Source organism: Prinia subflava, chromosome 13, assembly GCF_021018805.1.
Source record: "Prinia subflava isolate CZ2003 ecotype Zambia chromosome 13, Cam_Psub_1.2, whole genome shotgun sequence".
Lineage (NCBI taxonomy): Eukaryota > Metazoa > Chordata > Aves > Passeriformes > Cisticolidae > Prinia > Prinia subflava.
The window spans coordinates 19243419-19267752 of record NC_086259.1 but is presented as its reverse complement, the minus strand read 5'-3'; the positions used below and the strand labels follow the sequence as shown (position 1 = coordinate 19267752).

Below are 24334 nucleotides of genomic sequence, written 5' to 3'. Positions count from 1 at the left end.
CCGGCCGCGCCCCGTGCCGTGCCCAGGGCTGTCCTCACGGCTCCTCTCTCCCCAGGCCTGGAGCTCCACCTGGACGCCTCGGACAAGGAGAAGCCGGTGATGCTGCTGAACCATTTCCCCTCGAGCTCCGCCAGGCCCACGGCGCAGGTGCTGCCCGTGCAGAACGACGCCGGCTCGGGCCCCGCCGGCCACCACGCGCTGCCCATGCAGATGCTGTCCCCGAGCCCGTCCCACATGGCCCCCATCCGCATGCTGGGCTCCGTGCACAAACCCGAGCGCGGCTCCGCGGACATGAAGCTGCTCTCGTCCTCTGTGCACTCCCTCTTGTCTCTGGAGGAAAGGAATAAAGTGTCTCCCGGCTCGAGGGGCAGCATCAAGATGGAAAAGGGCTTTGGGAACGCCGTGGTGGATGTCATGTCGGCGTCCTCTCCGCACCAGCCCTTGCAGGTGCTGTCGGGGGGCGCCGAGAGCAGCTCCCCCACGTCCACCATGAACTTTGGGCCTCGCACCAAAGTCGTCCACGCTTCCACTCTGGACAGAGTGATCAAACCAGCCCAGCAGCCAGGACTCATAGTGGAGACGAGCACTGCTGCCACGGTGACGTCCAGCACAGTCTTCCACGTGGCTCGTCCGCCCATCAAACTCCTGGTGTCGTCGTCTCTCCCCACCGACTCCGCCATGGCCGGACAGACTTCCTGCTCCAGTAATATGCAAATAACGGTGTCCCCTGCAATAATCAACCCCCGGACTGCTCTGTACACAGCCAACACCAAAGTTGCCTTTTCTGCCATGAGCAGCGTGCCCGTGGCGCCCATGCAGGGCAGCTTCTGCGCCAACAGCAACGCGGCCTCCTCCAGCAGCCACCCGTCCCCGTCCTTCACCACCATGGCCAACCTGCCCAGCTGCCCCGCGCCCAGCTCCAGCCCCACGCTCTCCTCCGGCGCCGACAACAACTTCTACAGCAGCAGCAGCAGCAGCAGTAGCAGCAGCAGCAGCAGCGGCTCGGCCGGGAGCGTCCCCGTCCCCAACCAGAACCATCACCACCACCACCACCAGCAGCCGCCGCCGCAGCCCCCCGGCTGCATGGTGTGCAGCTCCTGCGGCTGCAGCGGCAACTGCGGCTCCAGCGGCATGACCGTCAGCTACGCCAACTATTTCCAGCACCCCTTTTCAGGACCTTCCATGTTTACTTTCCCTTTCCTGCCCTTCAACCCCCTGTGTAGCAACGGCTACATCAACACGCAGCAGTACAACAGCAGCACCACGTTCCCCGTGGTGCACACGGCCTACAACAGCGGCCTGGCCCCCGACTCGGTCATGGCTGGGCAGTCCACCTTCGCCGTGCCCCCCATGCAGAACTTTATGGCGGGCACGGCCGGGGTGTACCAGGCACAGGGAATGATGGGCAACGGCAACGGCTCGGGGCACAAAAAGAACGGGAACCTCTCGTGTTACAACTGCGGGGCCAGCGGGCACAGAGCTCAGGACTGCAAACAGCCGCCCATGGATTTCAACCGGCAAGGTAAACGCGGAGGGTGGCCGTGAGCCCCGGGTCTGGTGGCATCTGGGAACCCCTGGCTTGTGAAAATACTTCCTTATTAAAAGTTGATGGTCTGAGCTGTTGGTAAATTTTAGGCAGCCCCATCAGGAGGGGACCCAGTGTGCTCTGTGGGTTTGGCACTGTTTTTTAGGGAGGGATGAAGTATCAAGGAAGGGAGGGAGCTGCTGTGGGCAGGTTGCAGCAGAATTGTTGTTGCTGCTTCTGCCTCGTCAGCTTTGGTCATTACTGCAAGTTCTGCTGGAACTCTGGAAACTGAAATCTCTGTTCCTCTTCCCTTCCTGCCCAACACAATAACCTAAATGCAGAATTGCTGTTCAAACCCTCCTGAAGGTCCTGTTTGCTGCTGGAATTATTTTATAGGACATGTTGTTTTCACACTTACAGCACAGGCTTCTCCAGGAGAGAGTGAATCCTTAATTCCAGGCGGGAAACAGCAAAAAGAGAAATCCAACTTTACCAAGAGTGCTTTTTGTCCCATTTATCGTTTTTATTTTGATTATCTTATGTTGAGATAATCTGAGAGTGGTGTGGGTTAGAAAATGAAATACAAACTCTGAGTGAAGAGCGCTGAGATTCCATTTGACATCGTGCCCTGTCTGTAGCCTTTACCTGGATTCATTTTTGTGTGGTCTCAACAGTTTGAACACCATAAATTAACAAGTGTAAAGTGTTGGGCAGCAATTTACAGCAGGATAAAGGTAAATACTGACTGGAATTCCTGTAGCAAATGTTTTGGTAGTGGCCAGGGGGAAGCAGAGCTGCTGCCTGGTCAGTCCTGAGTGGCAGAACTTCAGAAATGCAGCAGACTCTGATTTTTTTTTAAGTTGGATTTAATTTATTTAATTAATTTCCCATTTAAAGTCTTCCAAATTTTTTCAAGGCCATGGACTTACCCAAGAGGGAATGGCTTTAAGCTGAAGGAGGCCAGGGTTAGATGGAATACTGGGAGGAAACTCCTCCTGTGAGGGTGGGCAGGCCCTGGCACAGGTGCCCAGAGCAGCTGTGGCTGCCCCTGGATCCCTGGCAGTGCCCAAGGCCAGGCTGGACAGGGCTTGGAGCATCCTGGGACAGTGGAAGGTGTCAGGGTTGGATGATCTGTAAGGTCCTTTCCCACCCAAACCATGGATTCTGTGATTCCATGGAACAAAGTCGTGCCAGCCCTAAATCTCCAAGCCCCAGTGATGCATTCCATGCAAAAGCAGCAGCAGCAGGTTGGTTTGGGGGCCGTGGGAGGTGCCTGATGTGTAACCCTGTGTCCCTGTCCCTGTCCCAGGTACGTTCAGGCTGAAGTACGCCCCTCCCTCCGAAAGCCTGGACTCCACAGACTGAGGTTCCCCACCGGGCCCCACGATGCTGTAAAGCCATGGAGAGCGACGGAGATCGAACCACAAAACTGACACGTCCAGTTGCTGTTAAGCTTAATGTATTTTTTAATCCAAAGGTGCTTTACTTTATTAGACTAGGTAGAAAATCTAGCTTAGGGGTGCAGCCAACCCAGTTTTGATTGCCAAATTCAAGCTTTGTTGTTGGAACTCCTGGCTCCGTGTCCTCAGACCGATGGATGGATGGAGGAGCTGCCAGCTGCAGTTCCTGCTGGAAGTACAACACCCCCTGAACTGTTTTGGCTGGAGAATGTTGCCACAATTGGACTTTTTCAAGGTGAAGGGCCTGACTCCAGGGCAGCTCTGTTCTGAGGTGGAAGGTAGGAGTGGCTGGAAGGACTTTGGCACCCCTGGGCTAGGTAAAATGTCTACTTTTTTTCAAAAGTGATCAGGCACTAATCTCTGGGATTTTTAAGGATTGCACTACAGAAGAATGTAAAACTCTTCAAGCTTTCTGCACTTTTAGCAGACAGTGTCACTCTGAGACCAGTGCAAGAGGCAAAGAAGTTCCAACCTTTACAAATTGGCACCAGCAGGCTTACGGGACTTAATTCCACAATAAAAATCCTAAAAAGTCTCTCTTTTCCCTTCCAAAAGAACACACACGGCAGTTTCGGTTCCTTCTGGAAACAAACTCGTGCTTCATTGTCTCACCTGTTACTAGCTAGTGCTGGCTTCCCAGCACTGGAATAAACTTAGTTTCCAAGGGTCCAAGTCCCAGAGACTCCAGAGTCATAAAGGCTTCAAGGATATTTTCCTGTAATACACAAAACCTTTACGTCCTGTTACTGTATATAGGTCTCTTTCACAGAAACCTTATTATTCTGCTTTTGTAAATGAATTTTAAACCATCCTAAAAAAACAAAAAAAATCAAACTAAGAACTCTGGTAGCAGAGTTGATAAGCTTTTGCTTTACTTTATATAAAATACCCTTTGGCTCCTGCCCCAGGATTCAGGAGTGGTAGGAGTCAAACATGTAAAAGGTAGTAAAAACTTCATTATTATCAAGACTTGGAAGGATTTCTTGTCGGCCTCCTTCGTTGCAGTAGGTTGTAGATGAGTAGCTTTGGTGTTAACTACTTAGTCCATCATTTGTGGGTGACAAATCTAAATTAGGACTCACGAGGAAGCCAAACCCATCTCGAACTGCTAATTTGAAACACTTTGGTCCTGTCTGGTTGAAAGAAGATCCTAATCCTCATGGCTCCCCCCAGGGAATTTGACGGCATTAAATGGGTGAGGCCTCCTCTGTAAAAGTGTCTGACAGAGATATTTGCATCCTGTAATTTGAGAGACACCTTTAAAGTCTGAAGCCTTGTTTACACTCGGAGGTATTCCTTACACCAGGATGAATCCATAGGATTTGAGGCGGAGCAGTGGCTTGGGGAGCCCTCGGGGAGCAGGAGGGTTTGAAGCTGTGCAGAGCTGCCCCAGGAGATGGGGCTGTGTCAGGGGGGAGCTCAGGGGACAGGAACATTCTGGGCCATCCCTGTGTCCCCTCTCTCCAGGGAACATTCTGGGCCATCCCTGTGTCCCCTCTCTCCAGGGAACATTCTGGGCCATCCCTGTGTCCCCTCTCTCCAGGGAACATTCTGGGCCATCCCTGTGTCCCCTCTCTCCAGGGAACATTCTGGGCCATCCCTGTGTCCCCTCTCTCCAGGGAACATTCTGGGCCATCCCTGTGTCCCCTCTCTCCAGGGAACATTCTGGGCCATCCCTGTGTCCCCTCTCTCCACGGGCAATCCCAGCCTGGCGGGATCTTGGGCACCGGGAGAGCCTCGGGAACGTGGGAGGGCAGAACCAACCCCAGCCCAGGGAGGGACCCAAAACCTGAATTTGCAGAACAGTTGGTTTAAACAAACAAACAAACAAAGATATTTTTATTGCTATGCAATAAGAACCCCCTGATTTGTGTATCCCCAGCCCAGCTCCCGCTCCCCGTTGGCTCTGCCTGCGTTCGAGGAGGTTCCCTGTGTTCCCATGAACAACCTTCAGACCTACAACACTAAAGGGATGAAAACTGACAATGCAATTTACTTTGCCTTAATGAGCTCGAGACAATGGTAGGAACAGTCTGTCCCACTGCATCATGCCCAAGGAAAACGTGCAGTTCCATGTTTACTATTTGCAGCTTTGAGGGTCTCTCCAGTGGCCTGGAACATGTGCTGAAAGCCAAACTTAGTGTTATTATTATTATTGTTGTTGTTATTATTATTTTCACTTTTTTTAAACAGTATTTTAAAATTGTATTTAAAGAAACTGTATTTCAACACACATGTGAGTGTTCAAAACCCTCTTGAAACAGCAAAAAACAGCAGCAGCAGCAAAAAAAAGTCATTTCTGTACCAGTTGTGTTTTGTTTTACTGCCCAAGGCTGGACACAGTTGTGTCTGATCTTCATCACAGAAATAATCATATCAAAAGGACTGTAAAACTGAACTTCTGTCCAGCAAATTGTTTCATTCCTTTCTCCAGAGCTTTCTTTAGGATCTTTCCTGTGTGTAGTTATGGCTGATGTTTCCAGCAAACTGTTTCATTCCTTTCTTTGGGATTGTTTCCTTTGTGTCAAGTCAAGGCTGATGTTTCTTCAAGTGGCTCGTGGCTGCATTTGGAACGGTTGGGTCTGGGTTTGGAGTCAGATCCAAGCCAGAAGGACCTGGAGGCATCACGAGTGTCCAAGAGGAAAATCTGGTGAGCCAGCAGCAACCTCAGAGCCTTCCCCAAATCCCAGAGCTGGGGCTTCAGACCTGCCAGTGAACACCCTCCACTCTGTACCCACAACAACCAAAGTTGGTAAGTCCCAACAGAGCACCTTAATTCCATAGAATTATCCTTAATCTGTTCTTCAAAGGCACAAATCCATCTCTTTACCCCTAAAAAGCAAGGCAGCTTGGGTTGGAATAGTGGAGTTCCAGCTGCTGCCTGAAGGAACCAGTTCTTAAACCCTATTTTTGTACATTGAGAGATGGAGATTTCAAAGAATGTTATTTAGCTCTATCTTTGTCCTGCAAGTATAAAAAAGAATTAGTTCTCTAGATGGATTTCACTGTGGAATGGGAATGATTTTTCAGTGTAAAAGGGAAGGGAATCCCCAGTCATCCCTGCAGGGAATCAGGGAGGAGCCTTTCCCAGGGGAGGGAGCAGCAGGTGCAGCAGTTCCAGCTGTGTTTGATGATGGAAAGACTCAAAATAGGATGGAATTTCCAGCAAACTCCTCCTCACCCTGCAAATTAAGCATTAATGAATATTCTGGGCTCAACCTTAATGGGGAGAGCAGAGAGGGAGGAGAGGGAACTGAGATACTGATCAGAGGGTTCCACCCGACTTTTATTGCAAACTACATTGAACCGTTATTAAAATTTATCAAAACTGGTTTTTATTCAAACCAGCTCTGTCACACTCAGCTTTTTGTGAAACCTTTTCATACCAGGGTCATTAAATCTTGGCAAATTAAGCACCAGTCCAGCAGCAGGCCTTGGCCATCCCCCCAGCTCCCCTTTCCTCGGGGGGCAGAGGGTGAGCCAGGCTGGGGCACCAGAGCCTCCCAAAATCCTGGGGAGGGCAGAGCTGTGCCCGAGGGACCCTCGGAGGCTGGATCTGGGCTGAACACCTGAAAATGGGATGAATGTGAGCAAATCTGGGCAGAAATCCACGGAATGGAGCGTTTGGGAGAGTAGGAATCACTTTGGCTGGTTGAGGCCCCACAGCTCTTGTAATAAATAAACCCTTGGAATTACCCATTTGTTCCCCGAAATTTTCCTGATGTACACAAGAACTGTGTCGGTACTGAAGCAGAAAGCAAATCCTGTGTGTTTTCAAGTGCAGATTAACAGCTTCTCTTGGACATAACTTTCCATTAGGAATGAAGGAAATTCCTGCTCCATTTGAGCCATTTCTTTTACTTCGATCACTTCTAGTATTACAAATTCTGCATGTAACTTTATAAATATTTTAAATAGTTTTGTAAATATTTAATATTCAGCTAATTTGATTTTGAACTGTAAATGTCAAGTATTCTGGTATTGGGATTTTTATGTTTTATTATACTTTGTTAAAAGTTAAATTGTACATTTTTAGAATGTTTTTATCTGAGTAAATTTAATGTATGGAAAATAAAGAGTTAAACAGAATCCCTTGGCATTGGCTTTCATTTGAAAGGGATTCAGCTGTGTGGAGGCTTCTCCAGCTTGGCAGTAGCAGGGAATTATTTTTAATTCTTTTATAATTATTTTGCTGTGAAAATGCCTAGGAATAACCACACGAGCCGGAATTAAGTTGGGATGTAATCCATCCGTATCAGCACTGTATTAATTTTAAAAAAGCAACATTTGTACAGGAATATCAGTCGATCACGTCGTAATTACAAGTACAGTTGTCAGTTATGAGTTAAACGAGTTCTCACACGAACAGAACTAAACAGAGAACAAGCCGCATCGAAAAGTTCACGTCGGAGTAAAAACACAAAGGACAATAAAAAACGGGCAGGAGGCCCCGGGGAGGAGATGCATGCAGAGAGTGGAGGAGGTACGAGGTGGAGGAGGCGCTGCACTATTGCTTCTGTCCCCGCCACCGCCACGGGGACACGGTGACACCGCGGGGATCCCGCCACGCCTCGCTGGACAGCGCTGGACAAACACAGGTTTGTCCCACGGGAGAGCTCCCCCTGCTCCCTGCCCGCGCCGCGGGAGCCTCCAGCCATCGTTTGTTCGCCAGCTCTCCCGGCCCTGAGCTGCTTCTCCCGACTGCCGGGCACGGGAACGGGCTAGGGGCACGATCCTATGGATCGCTGGAAGCCAGCTCGGATGAACACGCAGGGATTGGGGATTTGTAACAGACTGGAGTTTATTTCAGTGTTACCTGTTCGGGTGTGTATTTTACAGTTAGACACTTCTAAAACTACGATAAAGCTGTGGTGTTTGGTATGAGTATTCCAGAAACCGGCGCCGCCCCGGAGCGTGCGGCGCCCAAAAACCGGAGACACAAAGAGTTGTCCTTCCCCAGCTCACCCCAAGCACTTGCCTTAACTCCCTGCAGCGCTGACTCGAGTCTGATGGAGCTGCAGAAGAAAATGCTCCCCTCTGGAACGTTAAAATGCATTTGCTCTCGTGAGAAACCTTCCCATTTAAACCAAAAAATTTAAGGAATCGTAGGGAGATTTTCCCGCAAACTCACAGGAAACACTTTAGTTCCTCCCTGGCGCCTGTTTGCTTGTTAAAAGTAAATCGAGTGTCCCTTTCTCTGCAAGTGTCACATGCACAATTGGGCTCCTTTCGTCAGGTCCAGACCTGTAAATGTGCCTGCGTGGAGTATTATTAGGGCAGGTTTCAAAGCTGGAGGTGCTCGTCTGTACTGTTTAATAGTCACAAACAAGGCAAGGTGAGATGAGACACCTGCTAAAGCAAGACTATGCTAAGGACTGAGAGCGGAGGTGGCATCCGGTTCTTTCCCTGGGGGTGTGTGGGGAAGAGTGGGGGTGATGGCCAAGGGTCAACCCAAATCCTAGGCTAGGGCTGCTGGCGTGTCCTAGGCGGAGGCTGGCGCTCCGAAGGTCTCCTGAGAGGCGTAGACCATGTAGAGGAAGCCATCCTCGTCCTTCTCGCTCTCGTACACCTCGGAGATGGGCGTGGACACGCTCACCATGCTGTGCCCGTTCACCAGCAGGAAGAAGGCCTGGTTGGAGTTGAGCTGCAGGCGTCGCCTGGGGAGGGGTGAGGGGAAAGGGGGACAAAGGACAGATGGCAACGGACAGTCCTCAGTGACAGCAGTAAGGGCAGAGAATCAGGGCATGGTTTGGGGTGGAGGGATTTAAATGAAGGTCATCTCGTGCCAATCTTTGTCATGGGCACCTTTCCCTGCATGTGCCCACCCAGCCCTGTCCCTCAGAACTGGACTGAATTCCTCCTAAAATCCAGGCAGGTGCATCCACTGGCAGAGCCCTCACTCAGGGGAAAAGGGGCACTCCAGAAGGGCATTAAACGAGGGACTGGTAAAAGCCTCCCTGGCATAACCAGGGATCTTTGGCTTGCAGCTCACTGGAGTGAAAACCCAGAGATCCTTGGGAAGATCAGGAAAGATGAGCAGAGCTTCCTTGCAAAACCTGGGCAACGTTTAAATTCACTTTGTCACCAGCTCTGTAAGGGCCTGGTTTAACCTCGGAGCATCTCACTCCCAGGAGAAGCATGGTGGGAAGGGCAGGGGGCCACAGGCTGCACAAAGTGCCTGGCACAGGAAACAGCTGATTTCTCATTTCCCTTGATGCTTCCAGCTCAGGGGAAATTGGTGTTTCTGCTAAACTGCCTCCTGCAGAGCAGGTCTGCACAGGGCAGCTCTCTTCCCACCTGATAAACCAAATGAGCAACAGCAACTCGGGAGTGTGGAGCTGCCACCAAAGCAAGGAAAGACTGGATCAGAAGAGCTTCCTGCTGCTTCCACTCACTGCTGAGGGGCAGCAGCAGCTGAAACAAGGATTTATTTAGCTCCCAAGGACAGCCCTGGGCAGGGACCCTTCCAAAGCCAGACTCTAATGGCTCCAGACACAGCAGGCTGAGGGAAGGCAGCAGCTCTCCAAGGTTTGGGAAGGACGGGCTTTGCTGTGCATCACTGGAGCTAGCTGAGGCCCAAGTCTGGCTTGTACCAAGTTATTTATTAACAATAAAGCCAGAGAAAAAAGGTGGGAAAATCCTTCAGCTTGCAGTTAACCTCTTTGCCCAGGACCTTTCACATTCCTGAGAAACTCTGAAAGACTTAGGCACCCTGGTTGCTGTCTCCAAAGCCCTGTCTGCCTTTATTCCTCCTGTCGGAGCTGGGATTTGCCTGTGACAGTTTTTGTTTGGACACCCTGGACAAGTCCCACAGCCCGTGGCCTGCATGAACCAGCTCCTGCTGCAGCGTGACCATCACAAAACAAGCTCTGGTTTGCTGCTGACTTCCCAGTTACCACTGGAGAACCCTTCCTGAACAAACACTGCTGCTGAGCCAGCAGAGATGCACTTCTAGCAGAATTTCTGACCACAGTTTTCAACCACACAACTTCCACTCGAGGCTGTTTCCCTCTGCCTTTCCTGTAGGCTGAGCAAGAAACACTCTGGCCTGAGCTGGTGTTTCCCAGGCCTCAATTCCCAAAAGATGCCAACAGCATCCCCAGGCAGCAGCACAGAGCTCTGGCTCCCAGCCCAAACTCCCCTTCCCAGTGGGTGGGAAGAGGCAGCCACTCCCGAGGGGTTCTCTGTGGCAGAAGAGAGGAGGAATCCCAAAATAGGCAAGGAGGAAGTGCTGGAGCTCTGGGCAGAAGGACCCATGTCAGACAGGGATTCACAGCCCCACGGTCCCTCCTACAGCTCTGGAAATGTTCTCTTGGAAGCAGACTACCAGGCCAGTTCTCTGAGTGGGGTTTTTCCAGCAAAGCAAAAGGAAAAGCACCTCCTCCTGGATTTGTCCTAGTGCTCATTAGATGAATTTTCCCTTTAGACCTCCCGAGTGCACCAGGGGGGAATTAACAGAGCATCACAGTCTGAGGCTGATCAGTTCACACTGGAATGCCAGCAGTATTACCTGATAATTTTGATTAGCTCGCTCATGTTGACATGATCTGGCACCAGGAACTTGGTCTTATCCAAAACTGGAAGCTGCTTCTCTCCCTTGTACCTTTCAATGATCACCTGAGAAGAAACACAAAAAGCAGAAGCTGTGAAAGGCAGGAACAGTGTCTGGTGCCCTCATCTCCTCCCCTTCATCTGTGAATGCAGCTCCTCCAATCTGAAAAGCAACAATTCATGGTTGGGCTCAATTACCTTAAAGGTCTTTTCCAACCCAAACAATTCTGTGTTTCCATGAGAATCAATTATCCTCACGAGCTCCTCTGTTCTGTTTGCAGGAGCCACTGCACAGAGGGGTAACACACAGGTAACAGCACACATCCACAGCTCCAGGGCAATTTTAAAAGAGTTCCTTTGCTGCCATCACTTAACCCAGCAATGAATTGCCCTGCAACAAGGAAATCCAAGGAAAGATCAAGCCCACTTCCCTCTAACACACGGCTGACCAGGGGTTTGTGCTGCTAGGGAAGTCTGCCAGATCAAGCAGTTTTCACTGGAATTTCTCCAGCCTCACGCCACCTCTTTAAGAACTACCACTCCAGATTGCTCTGCTGTTCCATACACCTCCCATGCTTCCTCTAATACATGAGAAAAAGCTACTTTGGAAGGGGTTTAAACCCTCCAATTTCCAAATTAATGTGAAAATTTCCTCAAGCGTGCTCAGGAACCAGTAACTCTGCCAGGACTGCTGTGCAACAACCCCTTAATTCACAGAGAAACTGCAGATTTCCCAATTTAAGAAACGCCCTGCCCAGCAACTGAGGGTAGTTCCTGCTTTTAAGAAGTGATCTCAGACCTCGTGTGCTCCCGTTTCCACGGCCATGTGGCGTTTGTTGAGTTTCAGTCAACAGGAGCTACGTGACACCAGGCCCTTGGATGCTTTCCATGCTCACGGGGTCTGCCTGTGCTGATCTTAAAAAGCTGCACAGGTGAAGAGAAGTTGATTGAATTCTTCCAGAGAAAGAGCCTTACATCAGCTGAAATAAATGCTGGCTCATTCCGGGTAACAAAGCCCCCCTATTTTTAAGCAGTTAGGCCATAAGCAGTAGATATTTCTAACAGCAGAGTGGAGGATGTTGACAGCACAGGAGGGATTTATTATCTGGTGTGACATTGCCACCTTATCTCATGCAGAACTGCTAATGACAATAACGAGGCAGTGACTGGCCCAGCAAGACTCCAGGGATCCCAGCAGGGACAGCTGGGAGTTTGCATCACCACATCTCCAGCAAGTTCCTCCTCTGAATGTTTGGTTGGAACCTGTCCACAGCTGACTTTAAAGTGAGAGTTTTGCCATAAATCCCTGGCTTTCAGTCTGTGGTCACAGAGCCTGGGGACTATGGTTAAGTGGTCTCTGAAAGGTGAGTAAAAAACCAGTATTTGTCAGGAAACAGATTTGCAAGGAAAGCACCTTTTGGGAAAACAAATCCTTCCACAAAAGTCAGAAAACCTCCGCTGTGAAATATTCCTTATTCCTCTGCCCAACTGCACAGGGAAGCAGCAGTGGCAGCTCCAAGGTGAAGGAGTTTAAAGCCCAAGGAAAGGTGAAAACTTTTCAGTTTCTGTTTCTACAGCAGCTTCTGTCAGTGAACTTGCTCAGGAAGTGGGCACAGTTTGCAGCGTTTGGTTCACAGCAGAATTTCCACACGCTGGGGTCACCAAATGTCACCACAGAGCCCAAGGCTGAGGGTCCCATTCACAGTGACAGAACACAGTCCATGCCTTTTGCTTGCAGGATATTCTCTGCATTTCTGAGGATGCCATAGGTAAAATAAAATACAAACTTAGGCAGCATTTGGAGCTGAGCAGCTGAAGAGTGTCAGGGTGAGGGGTGATATCCAGTGTGAGCTGGACAGCCCAGCAGCATTCCTGGAGACCTAGGCACGAGCCCATTCCCAGGAAAAATGCATTTCTGTCCTCCTCAGCGCTGGCTGATGAGCAAATCCCTATCTGCCTCCTGTCTACTCCTCTTGGTGAGCCTCTAAAACTCTTAATTTGGAGCAGAAAACCACAGAGAGAAGAGCTCAGGAGGATCTCAGAGCTCAGCTGGGGCGTGGTTTTCTTCCAAGTTACAACACACAACTGCAAAACTCCGGAAACGCCACATCCTCCAGCCCCTGTGAGGACCTTGTTCCACCACACCAACTGTGAGAATTACCCCTTGAGAATGCTCCTGAAATCCAGGCTCAGCCACCCTGAACAGCCACATTCTCATTTGGTCTCCTCAGGACAGCTCTTCCACAGGTTTCTAACTGCTAAAAAGAACTGGAAACTGAAGTAAAAAATGAAAAGAACTGGACTTACTGGTATTTTAGTGGGATGCTGATCCCGAATCAGTCGTACATCTTCCACTCTTTGTTCTGCAAGGGATTAAAAAAAAAAAATCTGTTTAAACATTCACAGTTAATGCTGTTATTTCCTTATTTCTCCACTGCTGAAGAGAGGGACCATGTGTCAGGAAAAGCCAGAGGAGGAAATTCAGGCAAAGCAATTTCCAAATGGGCCAGGACTATCAGGAGTACAGCCTGTCCTGTGACAGCTGATCCCCTGCTCCTTAACCCAAGGTGACAGGCGCTGTGTGCACCTGCCTGGCACTCCTAGAAAGTGTTAAAGGAGAGCCTTTCCTCCCCACACCCCTCACTTTCTGCCCACTGAAGCACACATTTAACCTCACACAGTTAAGGCCTCAAATTACACCACCCAAGTTAACAACTAAATGGCCTGTGCTTCTATTTCTGTCAGGTCCCAGAAGAGGAAATGGTCAACAATTATTTGAGCCCCGGGACTGGCCCAAGCCTGGCAGCATCAGCTTTCCTTGAGCGCTCTCGTGTTACCGAATTCCAGGTTTTATTTTGACTCGGCCGCACCCATTGTTGCAGGAGCTGCTGGAGGCTCTGCCGGACCTACACATTTTGCCACTCTCCGTGCCAGTTTTCAGGATAAAGTTCACCTCTCCTCAGACAGAAATATTAATAGAACGGATATCATGAACCGGGCTAAAGTACACGAGGCAGAGTAAACAGCCCGGCTGCTTTCAGGGGCCGCCTCATCTGTGTGTCCCGTGCCTACTTTCAGATTCAGTGAACTCCATTTTAACCCCTCTGTTTTTCAGCAGGACGGGGCTTTCCAGGCTGTTTGCAGGTGCCAGACAGCTCTGAGAGCTCTGAGAGAGATGATTTAGTGTTGCATCACGGCTTGAACACGCACCTGCCTAGGGAGAGAAGCACTTAGGCCAGCTCCCCGTTGGAATGCTAATGGCAGGACACTCAGCAATAACATCCCTGGCTCTCCTCATTCCCTGTTTGTGCCCATGGAACACATCCTCCCCACGAGCCCGGCAAGGAATGCAGCTCTCATGAATCACCGCTTGAAGCTGCAGGTGAATCAAGCAGAACTCAGGCAAGGAGCACGCCAAGCCTTCACATGAGAGCCACCCCACATCCCCACAGGAGCGCTCCAAGGGCAGAGATCCACCTCGTTAAAATGCTTTTTAACATTAACCAGAAACACAAAAGATACGCGGAGGGAATGAGACCAAACATCCACCTGGCAAGCGCCAACTTTTCAGCTGGAACAGGTTTGTTCACAGCAATGTTATTGAGCAGAACTCCCTGGAGTAGAAGGAACATAAACCGGGCAAATCGTGGAGATTATTGTGTGTGGCATGTTCAAAATCAGGCCCCAGTCAGGCACAGATAAACACTGTTCTCTGACGACAGTAGTTGCAGTGGCAACTGCTTGGCTGCCATCCTAGCTGAACTTAATACCTGCGACAGAGGCTGCTGACAGGCGATGGGGTCAACGACAGTTTTGGAAGGCTCGGAGAAAAGGGGTGGCATAAACACAGACTTTTGTCAGATCAACATCCTCCCCGCCTCACTGCAGGCAACAGCTTACATTTACCACAACAGCAAAGGCAAGGGTGGGCACATCACAAAGCTCCCTTAAGCAGCTTGACTTCAACCCAAAGGCAGGAAGAAAGGAAAATCTGGATCAATTACTTCCACCAATTCCATCTCACGTACGGGATTTTACAGTTCATGCAGAAATAGGTTACGCTGCCAGTTCGTGTTACCCTCGCAGCGCTTCAGCCTCCCTCGCTGACACACATGGGCAGAGCCCTTTGATTGCTCCGGTCCCATCCCGAGCACACACAGAAGCGTGGCACGGCTCTATCGAGGCTGCTCCTTCTCGAAAGGCACTAATCTCATTTTCCCAGCCATCATTACACAGCTCTTTTCGATGCCCTGCTAGTTTTCGACAGCCGAACAGAGACAGGAGCCGCACGCCCCGGTGCAGGCGCGGCCGCCCGGGTGCAGAATCGCTCTCCCCGCGCCTGGCACCGCTGCCAGCCGAGCTCTAATTCCGCTGCCACTGGCGCAGAGGCCGCCGGACACTGAGCACACACCGGAGGGAAGGGCAGGCCCAGCTCCTGGCACACACGCCGAGGATGTTTCCAGGCTCTTGGGAGTTTTGCAGTCGATAATGGATGATGCCACCAAGAGATCTCCCCACCCCAAGCCCCTCTCCCAGCGCGGGGCTCACCCGGGCACGGCACAGCTGCCACCCCGCACCACCACAAACCCCCCCTGTCCCGAACCGCCCGGGTAAACAACCCCGCAGGACGGCCCGGGCTTTCACTCCGTCACAGCCCCGAGCAGGCCGGGACACCGGGGCGGCCCCGGGCCCGCTCCGCCCGCGGGCCCCGCTGTCAGCGGGAGCCGCCCGGGGATCTCGGCAGCTCCCACCGCCATCGGCCCCCTCCCCTCCCCGGCCACCCCCCAGCGCAGCCCGCGGGACCGGCAGCACCGGCGGGCCGCACCCGCCGCGTCCCTCCCCGCGGCGCTCACCGAAGGTGCGGCGCTGCTTGAAGCTCTTCTCGGAGGGCATGGCGGCGGCGGCTCGGCCCGGGCCCGGCGGCGGCTGTGCGCGGCGGCGGCAGCAGCGGACACCTCCGAGTGCCGGCGCCCGCCCCCCGCGCCGCCACGGCCGCTCGGCCGTCAGCTGACCCGCGCGTCACGGCGGCCCCGCCTCGCCCCGCCGGCATCTTGAGTGTGGCACCGGCGGTGCCCTCGGCGACACACGGGCCTCGGTAGTGGCACACGGTGCTGCTGAGTGACACACGGGCCTCGTTAGTGACACACGGGCTTCGTTAGTGGCACACGGGCCTCCACAGTGACACACGGGCTTCGTTAGTGGCAGACGGTGCTGCTGAGTGACACACGGGCCTCGTTAGTGGCACACGGTGCTGCTGAGTGACACACGGGCCTCGTTAGTGACACACGGGCTTCGTTAGTGGCACACGGTGCTCCTGAGTGACACACGGGCCTCCACAGTGACACACGGGCTTCGTTAGTGGCACACGGTGCTCCTGAGTGACACACGGCCATGGTGCTGCGTGAATGGCACAGGGCTCTGCCCGTGTTCGCGCTCTGTGACACACAGCCATGGCCGCATGGGTGCCAGGCCGTGTTCTCCTCAGTAACACTGCCATGGCCACATCGGTGCCAGGCCGTGTTCTCCTCAGTGACACAGCCACAGCCACCTCGGTGCCAGGCCGTGTTCTCCTCAGTGACACAGCCACAGCCACCTCGGTGCCAGGCTGTGTTCCTCATTCAGTGACACAGCCATGGTCACCCTGGTGCCAGGCCGTGTTCTTCTCAGTGACACAGCCATGACTGCCTTGATGCCAGGCCATGTTGTCCTCAGTGACACAGCCATGGCTGTCTCAGTGCCAGGCCGTGTTCTCCTCAGTGACACAGCCATGGTCACCTTGATGCCAGGCCATCCTCTCCTCAGTGACACAGCCATGGCTGTCTCAGTGCCAGGCCATGTTCTCCTCAGTGACACAGCCATGGCCACCTCAGTGCCCTGCCATGTTCCCCTTCAGCAGCAAAAAAGAACAATCTCCCCAGGAAGGTGGTAGATTCCCCAATTTTGGGCACTTTTAAGATTCAGCTGGCTTGTCTAGATGGTGCTTTTGCCAAGAAAGGTTGGGGATCCTTGAGGTCCCCTCCAACCTGGTACTCCATTATTCCGTGATTCCATGAACACGCAGCCGTGGCCACCTTGGAGCAGCCCACAACATCCCCCTCAACGTGAGCACTTAAGCACTTTTCTCCAGGCAAAAGTGCAAGTTCAATGGTCTGTCACCAGTTTGCCTTCACATTGACATGGATATTTGGCAGAGTTCACATTTGAAGAGCAACATTTTAGGAGCAGGTGCTCCATTTCCCTCGGGAGCCACCCCCTGATCTCATCCAGTTTGTGAGGAATTGATTAAATCACAACTTCAGTCACAGATACCACGTTGTGAGTAAAACTGCCCAACTGTTTCCTGCTTAGCAGCTTTCTGACACAAGCTGTTGGCTGGAGCCTTTCAGCTGCATCTCTCTTTCTCTCACATACATTCCCAGCACCATGGTTGAAATTTGAGGATGATTTTGCAGCAGCAGGGTGACAAGATCTCCCTGTACAATCCAAGGGACAGGGAGCTGGCCAGGATTGTCCTTAGGAGTACAGGGAGAAGGACAGTTTTCTAACCATCTTAGAGATTTATCAGTGTCTTTGCATTTTTGGAGTGCATTGAAGTTGGAGTGAATCTGCACTCACACAAAGGAATTAATTTTGTGATTCAGGGTCACGCAGTTCCGGTGGCCTGTCATTATGAGGCCATTAAAGATGTGACTAATGAGGAAATGGAGCCCCAAGGTGTGTAATTGCTCTGTCCATCACCTCAGTGTCCAGGGATAGCAGGTGAGACATGGATGACGGGCAGAACACTGATACATCTGCAACTTAAAGCAGCAATCCCAAATTTCTGCGTCAGCAGAACTCTTCTTTATTTAAATGCCTGCATTTAAAAAAAACCCATTTCCCAGGCTGAGGAAATTCCACCATGCTCTCAGAATTGTGTCTGAGGGCTGAAGGCAGGAGGATGAGCCCTGGTGAAACCACATAATGTTATTTTTGGGGTGTGCAGGTGCGCCCTGGTGCCAGGGCTGACGGCTCGGGGCTCTGTGTGCTGTGTGCTTTGCATCCACAAGCCGACTGTTAGCAGGGCTGCAGCTCCGGCTGAAAGCATCCATATGGTGCTTGGGGAGAGCCACAATCAGAGTATCTGCTGACAGGCTGGGCTATCACATGTTCCTCTCATAAATAATCCGCAGAGACTGTGAGAAGGAAACTTAGATCCACACCGAGACCCGCCTGACCTTTCCCTCCTCAGCTCAGCCTTCGCCCGTGTCTGCGTGTCGACAGCACAGACAGTTGGCAAGTCTGGATTTGAGGAAGGTGTTAGGAGCAGTTGGAATGACAGCATGGACACAGCCTTTGGGATCAGCTCTGCCTCAGCACAGCTCCCCATCTCTGGTGACAAAATGCTGCTTTGGAAAATGCTTTGGCTTCAGGCTCGGCGGCGGTGCTGGAACAGAGCCCTTCCAAAATGGAGCTGCAGAGCGTTTTTATCCTGGCCTTAGAACACTTTACAAAGCATTTAGACTCAAGAACAGGAGAGTTAACCCAAAGGGGGCATTACATCTTCTTCAAATATGCAAAAGGTTGCTGCAGAGCTGGAGGGAATTAGCTCTTCCTTGCAGGCTGCAGGACCGGGATGACAAATAATGAGCTTACAGCTTGGAAAAGGCCAGAGAAATTAGGGGCTGGGCTAAGGGTAAGAACTGTTGAGCACCAGAAGAAATTCCCTAGGAAAGAAATGGAATAACCACCTTTGGATGTTTTTATTTAACGAGAAATTAGTGAAACATCTGCTCTGAAGAGTTCAGGGAGAATCGTTCTGATCTCAGGGAGAAGGATGGGGTAAATAATCCCCTACAATCCCTGTCAGCCCTAGTTTTGCATGAGGCAAAGGAGATGTGATTTCCCAAATTTACAAAGCACATTAGAGCACAGCCTGGGTTTGGATTCCAGCTCAGATCCTCCTGTCTGCACCTAATACACCAGACTAAATACTAAATTAAAAAAGAAAAAAAAAAAGCAAAACAGGTTTTCCCAACTGTTCTATCTTCCACAAGGTTAGGTTGGTGTTTTTTTTGTTAAAAATCCAGTATGAACAGTAACTCCAAACCATGGCTGATATTCACAGCATTTCCCTTGGGAAAAACTCCCACTTTTCCTATTTTTTTCCCACATGAGCTGCCTCACAATGAAACGAGTGTATTTCACATTCAGAATAATAAATCATCCCCTCATTTTTCTGGTACAACGGGACTGAAAAGGCTTTTTTTTCCAAGGAACAGATGAAGCTGTTCCTCTGCAGTGCTGCACCCTTCCTGGAAGACAGCACTCAGTGTGTGGGGCTGGGAGCTCAGCAGCTGTCAGCAGTATTAAATTCACCAGGAACACAGAGAGAAAAGCCCCATAAAATAAAAGGAAGGACACCGTGCTGATAACAACTTGCATTTCAACCTGAATTAAAATACCTCCCCTCAGTTCTTTTCTCACAAATTGTTCTTATTGATCCAGCTCGGCTCAAGATTAATGTGGGTTTGCTTTTCTTATAAATGTGCAGCCATTACCCAGCTGCTATTAGAGATTTTCAGGCAGAATCTGACTGTAAAGCATTGTTTGTCATGCCTTAAAATAACTCTTCTGGGAAATTTGAACCTTAAATTTGCCTCAATATGGTGGCAACCATTAAGACAAATTCCCACACTTCAAATTTCACCTTCTGAGTTAGGTAAACTTTAGGAATACGTGGTGAGAATGGCAAAATATCTGTTTTTAGGGTAGAAAAGTATAATTTGACAGAAGTGAAGTGAGACAGAAAACCCACCTTTTGCCTGGGTGGGTTTTCTCTGAGGTCTAACAACAGCTGAGCCTGTGCCTCAGTGGGAACACAACACTGTCTTTTGGAATATCACATGTTGTAGATTATTAGACACGCTTTTTTGGATGGTAAATCCAAGCTAACACACAGATGTGTGCAATGTCTTCAGAAAAACATCATTTTCATAGAATGCTTGGCTAAAAACTCACTGCACTCCCCCTGCACGAAGGATTGCCCAAGACATCATTGCGGGTACCACAACTGACATCAGTTCCTGCTGTTCCTGCTGTTCCAGCAAACAGCTCTTGGCTCCAGGATTGAGTTTGAAATGGGAGATGTTGCTCTCGTGATGGAACACGGTGGATCAGTTGGGGTAAGCAGCAGTGAGTTGTGTTTGTGTACTGCTTTTCACTCCGAAAATCCATAACGTCTTGGCAAGCAGCAACGACAGCGCGAGTGCAGGAGGAAGAGCGGGGAAATTGTGGAATGACACGGCGTGTAACAAGGTCTTACCCTGATTTTTGATACTCCTAGGACTGAAGCAATCCCCCACGTGTTCAAATATTAACTGAGTGCTACGTCGCCTGTGGTGCAGTAAACATTCTCCTCGCTGACGTCGAGGGGTTCTGTGAGCTGCCTGGGGTTGCACAACCGCGGATCAGCACCCAGGAACGGCACCCCCAACACCAGAGCAGGACAATCCTTCTGCCAGCTGAGCTGCTTCAGGTGTTGAACAGAACTAAATTGTTCAGGCTGGACTGGGGCCAAAGCTGGAGGGACAAGAGCTGCTTGTGGCAGAGGTGCTGTGATGTCTTGGGTGACTCCAGGCACTCACGGCCTTTAGATCGACTGATTCCTCATGGCATGTTGAAGAAAGATCACACCCTCCTCCAAGAATCATAGAATCATGGAATGTTTGGGGTTGGAAGGTTGGAAGTGATCTCAAAGGTTTGGGGTGGAAGGGACCTTAAAGCCCATCCCAGGTGGCTCCAAGCCCTGTCCAGGGGACACTTCCAGACATGAGGCAGTCACAGCTTCTCTGGGAACCTGTTCCAGGGCCTCACCACCTTCCCAGGGAAAAATTCCTTCCCTGTATCCCATCTATCCCTGCCCTCTGGCAGTGAGGAGCCAGTTAAGGAGAGGGCACTGAGCTCTGCTCTAAAGCAGGAGGATGTAACCTCTTCCTGAGCCATCAGCAGCTTTTCTGCAGGGCTCTGGATTTCCCCAAAGAGTCCAGCCTGCCCAGTGGTGTTTATCCTGCAAAATCTGGTGAGCTCAATGTCCACAGAGAAAGCAAGGAAGTGGGAATTCATATTTTCAGGACAAGAAGAGCTGTTTTCCAGCTTAAAATATACACATTACAAAAACCAAAGCAAAACTCTTCGGCCTTTCTGTCAGGGTATTCTCTCTGATGTGTCCTCCTTCCAAGGAAGGGAGCAGTTCTTTAGGAGGCAGGAGGAGTCTTTGTTTTTATTACAAAGCAGAAATCTCAGTGCAGGCCCTTGCCAAAAAACATGCTGCAAATACTCCCTGTGGCAAACAGGGCTTGCAGAGAGGGTTTGTTCATCTGTCTCAGCCTGCCTTGCCATACTTTTCTGTCCCTCTTGCCAAATGGAAAATAAATCATCCTCTCCTCGCTGTTCTGGTTATAATTGGCTGGATATGCCATCAGCTGGCTCATCCTCACTCAGAGCTTGGGAAGGCGTAAACACTTCCAGGATTACAGAAAATGAGGACACTAACTTTGGGACCCATCCAAAGCCCTTTAGTGAGCGTGAACACTAATTGACTACAGCGAGAGCTGCATCAGCTCCTTAATTGCTGAGGGGAAATGAAACAATAACATTTCCCCTTTCACTACATCCTTTTCCAAGAGCCCTGTGGCAAGGGCTGCGAGCTGCCTGCCTGAGACAGCAGCACTGGAAAGCTCTGGGCCATTACTGGGGATGTTCTCCAAGGAAGGTGCTCAGACAGTGCCACAGAGGATGGGAGATGATGATAACGCACTTTTCCTGTTTTCCCTACTGTCACAAACAAAGCTGGTTGATTCTGATAATGGATTTAGTAAGATAGGGGTGAAAGCAGCAATTTTAGACTTCAGTGACTGAAGCTGAAGGTGATATTCAGTTATTACCACCCTGTTGTGCACCAGGTCTCCACTTTCTGGGCCTCAAGGACCTTGGATGTGCCCAGGCTCCATAACTATTGTGTTTCTCCACAAGAAGAGCACTGGAAATTGGAGACAGCGCTTGTTTCTCCTCTCTGATGTGATGAAGGGCTGGGATTCCCTCACTCTCTTCTATTAGAAGGGGAAATTTGGTCACTCGGAGCACTGAGAGCTTTGCCTCAGGCTTTTCTGGGCTCTGGGTGACATCAGTGTGGGATGGAGGTGGGCACTGCCAGACTGACTTTTCCCTTTGCCCTTTTTCATCTGGAGAAATCAGCACAGGGCAACGGAGCTCCGTGGGAATTGGCATGGATTTGTGCTGGGCTGTCCATCACAGCCCTTTGCAGTCCTGCCTTCTGCTGGGTTGGACTGGAAAGGGGGTCAGTGGGCCAAGGGAAAGTGTGATGGATGAGAAATGTGGCTCAGCACCCTCGGAGCCAAGACTGTGGGGTAAGGTTATAGGGGTCAGGTGGGTGAGGGAAAAGGAGAAGGTTGTAGGGTGATTAAGCAGCAGGAGCATTCAGTGGAAAAGGAGAAAGAATAAAGTTCAGATAAAAATATAAAGGCAAAAGAGGGGAGAGCATGTGTGTGCTGTAGACTGCCGTGGTTCTGCTCCAGGCAATGTCACCCAGGACATCTTTTGTTTCATTCACACAAAAATCCTTGCCATCAGTACTTTTCCCTGTCCCCTCCATGAATCCATCAGTTCCTAAACAAACAGACATGACAAGGCCTTCGAAAGCTGTGTCAGAACCTTTAATTACCAGTTGAGCATAATGTAACATGTGGGGAAAGCCACATGATTCCCTACAGGTGGAAAACAGCTCTGGCCGTTTTTCCAAAGATTTGATGTTTGGTTTACATGACTCACTGCCCATGTGCCTCGGTTTAGATGCTCGGAGCAGCTTTTTGTAATGTAATCAGAAGTGTGGGCACTAAATTTGTCCATCAGTGAGGCCCCAGAGGATTAGCACAGCCCTAAAAATGACACCTCATCCTGCACGTGGGCAGAGTCGGAGGGCGGAATGCAGCGGTTCCGCCTGGGAGGAGCCGAGCGTTTACTCATCCCAGGGCTGGAGCAGTGTTGTTTGCACCATGGCAGCCTGGGCCCCTCATGTTATCCCATATCCACAGCCATCCAGATCCTTGGGAATCGGGGTTTCCAACCACAGCTGCCCACCAGACCCTTGGCAAAATCCTTGGGCAGCTCAAGCACCTCATCTGGTCCGGTGAGACTCAAAAGGACTGTGAGGGTAGGACAAGGAGGGTGATTCTTCCCTCTTCTCTGCTGTTGTGAAACCTCACTGGAGCTCTGTGTCCAACCCTGGAGCTGCCAGCACAAGAAGGATGTGGAGCTGCTGGAATGAGTCCAGAGGAGCCAGAGAAATGCTCTAAGAGCTGGAGCCCCTCTGCTCTGGAGCCAGGCTGGGAGAGCTGGGGGTGCTCACCTGGAGAGGAGAAGGCTCCAGGGAGAGCTCAGAGCCCCTTCCAGGACCTAAAAGGGCTCCAGGAGAGCTGGAGAGGGACTGGGGTCAAGGGATGGAGGGCCAGGACACAGGGAATGGCTTCCCACTGTCAGAAGGCAGGAATGGATGGGATATTGGGCAGGAATTGTTCCCTGTGAGGGTGGGCAGGCCCTGGCACAGGTGCCCAGAGCAGCTGTGGCTGCCCCTGGATCCCTGGCAGTGCCCAAGGCCAGGCTGGACAGGGCTGGGAGCAAGCTGGGATAATGGAACGTGTCCCTGCCATGGCAGGGGTGAAATGGGATGAGTTTTAAGTTCCCTTCCAACCCAAACCACTGTGGGATTCTACAGTGTCCAAAGGTCTGTTCCTCCTTCATCCTCTGCCAGCTCCTTGCTCTGCAGAGCAGCCTCTCTGCAGCGTGGGTGATGCTCTCAGACTTTCTGCATCAATTAAATCTCTGTTTTCCTGTCTCATGCCAGTTTGGGGATTTGTTGCTCGATTGTCATGGTGACTGCAGCCGTGGGACCCTCACTGAGGCTGAGGCCCCTGCATTAGGATTCAGGGCAGCGCTTCAGCCAGCATCACTGGGGACCCTCTTGTGCTGAGCACTCTGAGAGCAGGGAGCTCATTCCGCTGCAGAAATCCCAGCTGAACAGCGTCTCTTCACGGCAAATGAGGCTGGCTCTAATTTTGTTAATTATGTGGAAGCAACTTGATTTCCTTGCGAGCCTGTTGTCAGAGCAGCCCTCACGGTCTATTCCTGGCCAGCAGAATGAGGATGCTTAGGAACCCCAAAGGATTCTGCAGCTGTTTTGCAGAACAACGTGGAATAAAAAGGAGCCATTACCAAAATGAAAAAAAAAAAAAAAAGCAAAAAAGAAAGACAAAACCCAAGATGTTTCTTGTGGAACAATGTGAGAAAGAGGAGCCATTTGCACAAAATGTGAGGTTGGCTGGCATAAAAGCAGGGAAGAGAACGGATGGGGGGGGAAACAACGAAACAATCAGAACAGGTGAAGAAAGGGAGATTTTTGTAAGGAAAGAGGCTTCTCAGGCAGCAGCCCGAGAATGGCGGTGAAGACACGAGCACCGGGAAGGGCACGGGGAGGCGGAGGCACACGGACAAGAGCCCTGCGCGGGGCGGAGACACTCGAGGAGCCTCGTTAGCGCAGTAGGTAGCGCGTCAGTCTCATAATCTGAAGGTCGTGAGTTCGATCCTCACACGGGGCAGAGAGGGAGTCCTCATTTTTTTCCTCCCCTCTCCCGCCGCGAGACTTTCCCAAGGGAATAGAGTGTCTATTTTTTTTATGGAATTGGAGCAGGAAGCGGGACGGGACGCGGCGAACGCGCCCCCAGCGCTGCACCGGCCCTCAGCG

At 51.0% G+C, this 24334-nt stretch overlaps 2 protein-coding genes and 1 non-coding gene across 3 annotated transcripts in view; 2 read left to right on the top strand and 1 right to left on the bottom strand.

The window, feature by feature from the left end:
• The window catches only part of ZCCHC14 (zinc finger CCHC-type containing 14), a 48253-nt gene extending 41179 nt beyond the window's left edge, over positions 1 to 7074 (top strand). Inside the window, exons 12-13 of the mRNA XM_063410968.1 lie at positions 56 to 1522; positions 2835 to 7074. Of these exons, the coding sequence (XP_063267038.1) occupies positions 56 to 1522; positions 2835 to 2890 (1523 nt within the window). The 3' untranslated portion in view covers positions 2891 to 7074. The remainder of the gene's footprint in view (positions 1 to 55; positions 1523 to 2834) is intronic.
• Positions 7075 to 7214: 140 nt separating this feature from the next.
• On the bottom strand, positions 7215 to 15550 carry MAP1LC3B (microtubule associated protein 1 light chain 3 beta). Its single transcript, XM_063410969.1, has 4 exons — positions 15390 to 15550; positions 12844 to 12899; positions 10496 to 10602; positions 7215 to 8642 (listed from the first exon to the last, which is right to left on the bottom strand). Exons 1-4 carry the CDS (start codon positions 15427 to 15429, stop codon positions 8468 to 8470), a joined length of 378 nt encoding a protein of 125 aa, XP_063267039.1. The 5' UTR covers positions 15430 to 15550; the 3' UTR covers positions 7215 to 8467.
• Positions 15551 to 24115: 8565 nt separating this feature from the next.
• Positions 24116 to 24188, top strand: TRNAM-CAU (transfer RNA methionine (anticodon CAU)). Its single transcript has one exon. It is a non-coding gene; the product is annotated as a tRNA-Met (tRNA).
• Positions 24189 to 24334: the final 146 nt, after the last annotated feature.

What these genes read in the sequence shown, in the direction of transcription:
- MAP1LC3B (XM_063410969.1), bottom strand. Translation starts at nt 15,429, where the DNA reads ATGCCCTCCGAGAAGAGCTTCAAGCAGCGCCGCACCTTCG. An exon ending in CAAGCAGCGCCGCACCTTCG is followed by an intron (nt 12,900 to 15,389) that starts GTGAGCGCCGCG and finishes AATCCCTTGCAG; the next exon opens with AACAAAGAGTGGAAGATGTA. An exon ending in GAGCTAATCAAAATTATCAG is followed by an intron (nt 8,643 to 10,495) that starts GTAATACTGCTG and finishes ACCCCTCCCCAG; the next exon opens with GCGACGCCTGCAGCTCAACT.